Source organism: Choristoneura fumiferana, chromosome 2, assembly GCF_025370935.1.
Source record: "Choristoneura fumiferana chromosome 2, NRCan_CFum_1, whole genome shotgun sequence".
NCBI lineage: Eukaryota > Metazoa > Arthropoda > Insecta > Lepidoptera > Tortricidae > Choristoneura > Choristoneura fumiferana.
The window spans coordinates 7,233,589-7,242,041 of record NC_133473.1 but is presented as its reverse complement, the minus strand read 5'-3'; the positions used below and the strand labels follow the sequence as shown (position 1 = coordinate 7,242,041).

The 8,453-nt window shown below is 46.8% G+C and overlaps 1 protein-coding gene across 1 annotated transcript; it reads left to right on the top strand.

Moving 5' to 3' along the window:
- The first annotated feature begins 2,239 nt into the window (after nt 1–2,239).
- Nucleotides 2,240–7,307, top strand: LOC141441872 (uncharacterized). The gene is made up of 2 exons (XM_074106768.1): nt 2,240–5,286; nt 6,563–7,307. Exons 1-2 carry the CDS (start codon nt 2,240–2,242, stop codon nt 7,017–7,019), a joined length of 3,504 nt encoding a protein of 1,167 aa, XP_073962869.1. The 3' UTR covers nt 7,020–7,307.
- The last annotated feature ends 1,146 nt before the right edge of the window (nt 7,308–8,453 follow it).

Sequence of the window (8,453 nt, the reverse complement as noted above, 5' to 3'; positions counted from 1 at the left end):
TCGGGATTTCGATCTTTGTCCACGTAGAGACACGTATAGATTAGGAAACAGGAAACCAATTATTTGTATGAAAATTAGGTCATCACTATTAAGTTACTGCCAGTGGCTATCCTGAAATCGAAATACACTGCCCTCGTGCACTGTTGGAAATATTGAAATTACTAATCAGTAGTTGATAATTAATGTAAAATATAGAATGAAGAACACTATTTCAACGCATTATTTAGCTCCATCCATCTAACTAAGATATGCCATCTTTATGTTATCAGCATAAATCTTTTTACGAACACCATATTTCACTAAGAATCACACGTTCGCGCTAATTATTGTGGACATTGCTTGAAGTATTTAAACGATAGTAAATTAACATTTGTTATTCAATAAAAACAAGTGAAAAGCGTTAAAAATAATAAAACAGAACGAAGCCTTCTTCCGTTTTAATACGTGAAGTAAACAATGAAACGTTCCATGGTAACCGATCAACATCCGGGGTGCGTATTATGTGTATACTTCCTCTTACTCTCCAATTAATTAAATACTATCATCAGCATGCGGCTAAGTTTGGTTGATTGGTAGTTTAAGAGTACCAAATAACATCCTAACTAACCTATATAAAAAAAAACTTCGTAGAAAATACTATACTTATCCTTAGAAAAATATTACTTGATTTCTTCGTAACGGATTTTAGTGTAAAATGGGCGTAATACGGGTACCCTAAACTAACGTCCCGAACAGTTGAACCCACAGATATATAGATACCCTATAGTGTAAGTTTTCGGTTACAAAATAACGTCTCGATGGCGTACGCGTAAAATCTCAATTTGTATGAATTGAGATATTAACTCACGCGATCGAGACGTATTTTGTAACCGAGACTTACACTAAGGGTTCAGTATCACTCATACCACAATACAATATAGTTACTTGTATTGTGCCCAATAGGTACTGTGGAGTGTGGACTAAGTATTCTAACAGTAAGTATCTCAAAAGCGTCACAAATTTTTGTTTCTATATTTAGGTACTAGTTACTTATTTATTACTTTGAAGCTCTCGGATCTTTAATGTTAAACTGAATTTTCTTATCTTAAAAGCTGTGGTAGCCTAGTAATTAGACCTATGGCTTCTAAAGCACGAGGGCCGTAGGCTCGTGCCCCCCAGGCACGCCCTTTCAGTTTTTCGGACTCTACCAATGGACTCTACGCGTAGGTACGAAACTTAGTTTGAAATTTATTATCGGCTTCATCGCGAGGGAACCTACACGTAGTGAATAGGGCACGTATCTGAATATCGATAATTGAAATATCGATAGTTAAAATATCGACGGTCAAAATATCGAACCTAACCTAACCTAGGTACTTTCGATATTTTGACCATCGACTTTTTAACTTTAGATAAATATTAAGTAATTTTCGATATTCAGATAGGTACACCCCCAGTGAATCATGTTTTTCCGTCGTCTTTTGTCGTAAAAGTTCGAATTGATATTGCTTTCTCAACTAGCTTACTGAAATTTACTGAAACTAATTGAGAGAGCAAGATAAATCCGATCCGATAAAATACGATGGACAAACATTATTCAATAGGTAGATCTGTACACAGTGACACAGGCTGCGAAGCAGTTCAATGATGTACGAGTAGGTACCTACTTAACTTAAGTACCTACTTATGTGTGAAAATCTAAATGTTAATTGTAATTTTAACAATAGTTTCATAAATACCTATCATCAACATAACTTTTCTTACCTATAAATTAAAATTCGACACATAATAAGCTGCCTAATCCATCAAATTATAACCAAACCAAATGTAATAACTTTAAAGCGAATCAGAATTTTTGAAGACATTCTGAAATTTGCTAAGATTATTGTAGTAACGCTATAGGAGTGTAATCCAATTGTAAGTAGAATGCATCGACACATAATAATCTAGCAGCATTCATACGTTTATAGAGGGGGCCGGGTTTTTTTCCCACCCCTTATTCTAGGCCACCCCCAAATTTGGCTACCGATTTAAAAATTTAAAATACCGGGTCTTTCCAAAATCGGTCAGGCAGGCCCCTGAAAAAATAAGAAGAAAATACGCTTGAATCTGCGGCGTAGTTCAATATTATATAATTTGCAGCGGCATACCGTGGTACACCGTACCGGCAATCACCAATTTGACACAAAGTCTATAATGAGTATTGGCCTAAAAAAGAATTGTGTAGCGCGAACCTTATTTTAATTTCAGAACGCAACCTATGCCTTCTCGCTCGCTCGGATCTCTCGCTCTCTCGGCTAGCAACTCCGATCGGTCGCACGCGCGCGCCTCGCGAACCGTGATTTTGTGTACAATTTATTCTTGTGAACCCAAATATTTAACTAAGAAGACGTTTAATTATATATATGAAAAGATAAGAAGACGTTTCCTTTTGTCCTCCATCGACAATGGCGCCCAACTAGAAGCCAAGAAAATTTCACACGAAATCGACACGACGCCATCTTCCTCGAGCGAGTTCTCGGAATATTCGGTGATGAATACCTATCCGCCTAATTCAACCGCTATGAAGACCAGGAAGCAATGCCGCGAAGCCGGCCAACATCAGCGCGAGGGCGAAGATGCCGAGGATTTTCATTCCGGAGAAGACGACGGGGCTTCGCGCGCCGACGGCGCGCCCACTTCCCCAAACTCGCGCGCTTTTACAAGAAACGAGACCGCAAAGGAATCTAATACGATTGCAATTACCGAAGAGCAACTATCGAGTTTACTGTCGAGCGTAATGCGCAACGCGATGCAACACGCTGCCGCCATCAACCCAGTTCCCGCGCCCACATTCAGCCGCGAAGCGACGCCTCCGGCGCCCTCGCCATCCATCGCTGTTGCTACGGGAAACATGGCTAAATGTACAGCGCGTTTCGACGGCCGCGGCAGCGCCAACGCAGACAGGATCGAATCCTTCATCGACGCAGTTGAAATGTTCGTCGAATGCATGAACATCAGTGAAGAGCATGCCCTGAGGGGGCTCACGATGCTGTTCACCGACGACGCCGCTACGTGGTGGCGCGGCGTAAAAAGCAACGTGAAGACGTGGGCGGAGGCTACGACCCGCATGCGAGCGATGTACGGAGCCCCGCGCCCAGCATACAAACTACTCCGGGACATCTTCGCTTCAGAACAAAACGACGAGCGCGCGGAAACCTTCATATCCCGCATACGCGCCACATTCGCAAAGTTCCCTTACGAAATAGACATTAGATTGCAATTAGATATAGTGTATGGATTGTTGAATCGTAAAGTGCGTAAAAGTGTGCCGCGCGAATCTGTAAACGACGTCGAATCGTTATTAATGAAAGCGAGAGATGCCGAGGAAGCGAGGATCGAGGTAGGATCTGCTAGTGTTAAAATTCCTAGTAACAGTGATAACAGCCAAATTAAAATTCCCGCGCAACCGCCGCGCGGCGCATCTGTCAAACCGCACGACCGCGACGTTGCCGCTGTTATCGCTGCCAGTCCTTCGCCGATCAACGCCCCTCCTAGCGCGAGCGAGCTTAAATTTAAAACTTCTCGTCCGCGTTGTAGTTATTGTAAAAGTTTCGGTCATACTGTAACCGAGTGTCGGAAAATTCAGGCTAAAGAAACGAGTAAAACGGTTAATGGTGACAGTAGCGATACTAGGTCCGCTATTAAATGTTACGGTTGTAATCGACCAGGGGTAGTGAGATCGAGGTGTGATACTTGCAATACTAATAGGCCTACTACGTCGTCAACAGCTGATTTTCAGTCATTGAACACTTTAGAAAGCATCGACAGCTCACGCCCGCTAGTGGACGTCACTATCGCGGGGCGCAAGGGCGTCGCTATTTTGGACACTGGTGCTTCGCAGAGCGTGGCCAGTCCGGCTCTTCACAAGCTTCTGGTGAATTCTGGTGTCGAGTTCACGCCGACGCGGAGGACAGTAGGTTTGGCTGATGGATCTAACAAGGTACGTGATATTCTTACTGCTCAAGTGTCAGTCACTATTGGAGATCGCGAGGCTTTAGTAGATTTTCTTGTTTTTCCTGACAGTCAGTGTAGAACCTTACTGGGCCGTGACTTCATTTTAAATGCAGGAATAATTGTAAACATCCCTCAGTGCTGTTTTTCCTTTCAAAATGCCCCAAACCAGATGTTTACATTTGTTGAATCCTTCCAGTTGACACCTTATTACTCTGATCTAATGCAAACTGATACCAACTCATTAGTGTTGAGAGGTGATGAAGGTCACACTTTGTCATCTGTTGAAAGATCAGAACTTAATCGATTAATTTGTAACAGTGAGGAGCGATTTGCAACAGAGGGTCCGGCCACTGACTTTGCTACTCATCACATCAAAGTCAGCGAGGACCAGCAGCCTATTGCCTGCCAACCCTTCAGGATGTCCCAGAACAGGAGAGCCGCCCTGAAAGATGAACTGGATAAGCTACTCACTGCCGGTGTGATTGAAGAGTGCGAGTCACCATGGGCTGCGAATGTTGTCATGGTACCGAAGAAGGATGGAGGTATGCGTCTTTGTATTGATTATAGAAAACTGAATGAGGTGACCGAACCTGACAGGTACCCATTACCAAGAATCGAAGACATACTACATGCAGCTAAAACTAGCAACTACATGACCACCCTCGACCTGCGGTCCGGCTACTTTCAAGTCAATGTAGACCCTGCCGACCGTGACAAAACATGTTTCATCACACCGATGGGCACTTATAGGTTTATTCGAATGCCAATGGGTCTTCGAAACTCGGGAGCCACCTTCCAGAGACTCATTGATAGGTTTAAGGCCAATCTAGACCTAGCGAGTACAGTGCTAGCATATCTGGATGATATTATTGTGTTATCACCAGACTTTCAGACACATCTAAAGGATCTAAAAACTGTTTTCACCCGACTGGCTAAGTTCAACCTGCGAGTGAACCGTAACAAAAGCTGCTTTGCATGCCAGTCAGTAAAATTTTTGGGACATGTTATCGTCCCTGGTGGTATCCACATGGATCCAGACAAAACCTCAGCAATCACTGCCATGCCTCTGCCACAAAACGCCAAACATCTGAAATGTTTCTTACAAACTTCCAGCTGGTTCCGGAGATTTATTCCCGGCTACGCCGACGTCGCCCGGCCGCTCACCAACCTTCTGAAAAAGGACAGCGTGTGGTGCTGGGGCGAGCAACAGCAGCGAGCTTTCGACACTATCAAGACGCTGCTGACGACGGCGCCGATCCTGAGGCAGGCTGACGAGGCGCAACCCTTCGTGCTGCGCACGGATAGTAGCGGGTACTGTCTTGGAGCTGTTTTAATGCAGGGGGGAGGGGCAGGACGAGCGCCCCATCGAGTACGCGAGCCGACAGCTGAACGCCGCCGAGCGTAATTACACGACCACCGAGCGCGAGGCGCTCGCCGTCGTGTGGGCTGTCAACAAGTTCAGAGGGTACATCGAAGGCGCACAGGTCATCGTCAAGACCGACCACCAACCCCTCAGATGGCTGATGAACACCAAGTCTCCCAGTGGCAGACTGGCGCGGTGGGCCCTCACTCTCCAAGAGTTCAATCTGCGCATCGACTACACTCCAGGTAAAATGAATGTGATCGCAGATACTCTCTCGCGCCCGCCGTGCTCGCAGGAAACGCAGAGCGATTGTGAACTATGCTCTGCCGTGGTTGATTTCCCGGCGCGTACACCCAGCGACGTACGCGACAATCAACTGAAAGATCCGGAGGTACGCAAAATAATCGATGACTTGGAATCCGACGACTCTCCATTTAGGGGGAGACAGTGGGCGGACCGAGGCTACGTACTCTCCGACGGTATTCTATACCGTTACGCACTGAACGACGACAGCGACGATGACGACGCTTGCCTCGTTATCCCGGAGCACGAGCGCACACAGGTGATGGCGGAGTACCACGACGCGGCCACCGCCGGCCACCTCGGGGCCGAGCGCACCCTGCGGCGCATCGCCGGCAAGTTCTATTGGCCCGGTATGCGGGCGTTCGTCACCGACTACGTCAAGCGCTGCGTCGCTTGCCAACGCTACAAGGCCGACAACAGGAAGCCGGCGGGGCTTCTGCAGACGCCAGCCCCCGCCAGGAGATTCGAGGTCGTATCTGTGGATTTATTTGGACCCTTACCCGAGACCGGCGACGGACATAGATGGATACTGATCGCAGAGGACGTGTGTACGCGCTGGGTAGAACTTTTCGCCCTGCGCCAAGCTACTAGCCTGGAATGCGCTAAGACGCTCACATCAGAGGTGTTCCTACGCTACGGAGTCGCGCGCCGCTTGGTCAGTGACAATGGTGTCCAGTTCGTCAGCGACATCATGCAGCAAGTCTGCCACGTCATGGGTATCGAGCAAGCCCTGACCTCGTTCTACCACCCTTCCGCCAATCCTATCGAACGCAAGAATCGCGATCTCAAACCGCAACTGGCGATCCTCGTCGGCCGAGAACACGATACGTGGGACACTCACCTACCGGCCATTAGGTTCGCCATGAACTCTGCGGTCACCGCCAGTACGGGTCATTCACCTGCTTTCTTAACTTTCGGCAGAGAGCTTCGCGCGCCACACGACGCCGCAAGCGATATGCGAGCGATCGTGGAGCGCGACACGGCCGTATGCAGCGTGACACCGTACCTGCGGCGCCTGGCCGGCGCGCTGCTGGACGCGCGCGACGTGCACGAGCGCGCGCAGGCGCGGCACAAGGCGCACGCCGACGGGCAGCGCCGCCCGGCACCGGACTACGATCCGGGTACTCTGGTCTTGCTCAAGACTCAAGGCCCCAACGATACAGGTACAGGGCAGACGGCTAAGTTTATCCCTCGGAGGGACGGCCCCTACCGGGTGCGGGAAGCTGTCGGTCCTACTACGTATTTACTCGAACGCGTTAGTGACGGGGTGCTTTTGGGAAAGTATCACACCTCGCATCTCACTCCTTTCGTCGGCGACGTCCAACCCGCCGTACGGGAGAAACGCAGACGCGGTAGACCTAGGCGTTACTTAGACTAGTTTATCCGCGCTCTAGTTATGCTACCACGAATACGTGGGCGTTCATTCGTGCTAGAGGGGGAGTATGTAGCGCGAACCTTATTTTAATTTCAGAACGCAACCTATGCCTTCTCGCTCGCTCGGATCTCTCGCTCTCTCGGCTAGCAACTCCGATCGGTCGCACGCGCGCGCCTCGCGAACCGTGATTTTGTGTACAATTTATTCTTGTGAACCCAAATATTTAACTAAGAAGACGTTTAATTATATATATGAAAAGATAAGAAGACGTTTCCTTTTGTCCTCCATCGACACACGTATTTTTTCTTTCATTACAAAAATGAAGCGCGTCAGCAGAGCTATAAAAAACTCGAAGTTCGTGTCGTGCGGTCCCTTAATACTTATTGTTTTCGTACGTAGAGCGAGAGGGACGATACGTGACGAACTTCGAATTTCGAGTTTCGTAGTACAAACTTTGAATTTCGTAGTGGCCCATGATTATGACGTCAGGCCGTGATAAAGTGTCGCACTGTGCGTGACGGTCGCGACTTTAACTGGCTATAAAATAAATACGTGTTCAATATTGTCATATTTTAACGGACTAATTAGAATTTATTAGGATACAACCCTGTTTCTGTTTTATTATTAGATTATATTATTAAAACCAACAATATAAATGTTAACCTGCCTCTTTGTTTGTTTGTTCGAATAGACGGAAACGGCATCACATTTATGCGTCAGATAAAATTAAGCAATTGGGTGGTGACCAGTCTTACCTTACTAAACTTAAAACATGGCTTTGTCCATCAGAGAAAAAAATTTGCTCGTGCCAGCGTGGTAGTGGGGGCCTTGGGTTAGATTTCCATAACTATGAGGGAGCAAACATACCAAGCGCCGTCGCCTGCCGCATTATACATAGATTGCATGTTTCTACTCGCAAGTAGATGAAAAAATAAAGTTTTTATTTGGAGAAATCATTTATAGTAGTTACGTAATCTAGTGTTATCCAAAAATAGTCAAGTCTTGCAATGCAATGAAATAGCTGTTTACAGTGTAAACGCAGCATGACGGAGGTGAGGTTTTAGCGGGGGCGACGTTGGGTTTTTAGCACACGCGATACTTATAAAGGTCTCCAATTGCCCTTAAAGTGGATGAACGTGACTGCGCCAAAATCATATTCTTTGTAATAATTTTATCTGACAGCGTTGAACATGCGTTGACGCCAGTTGACGCAGTAACGGTAGGTACTTGACAGGCGATTGGTGATTGAAAAACGTGCCAAGTTTTGATTGAGATCATCTTCATCCACGGTTATGACACGGTGTCACAGTGTGTGTAACCACAGTCCTCCGAAATGGCTTCAGATTTTTAATGTTCTTTGTGTGAGCGCGAAATGCCTGAGAACAGGACGTAAACAATTTTTCATACTTTCTTACACACGCAGACGGAGTCACGAGC

Excerpts from the sequence above, each read along its gene's own strand:
- LOC141441872 (XM_074106768.1), top strand. The coding sequence starts at position 2,240 with ATGCCTTCTCGCTCGCTCGGATCTCTCGCTCTCTCGGCTAGCAACTCC. Across the intron at positions 5,287-6,562 it reads CTGCGCACGGATAGTAGCGG|AGAGCTTCGCGCGCCACACG; the intron begins GTACTGTCTTGG and ends AACTTTCGGCAG.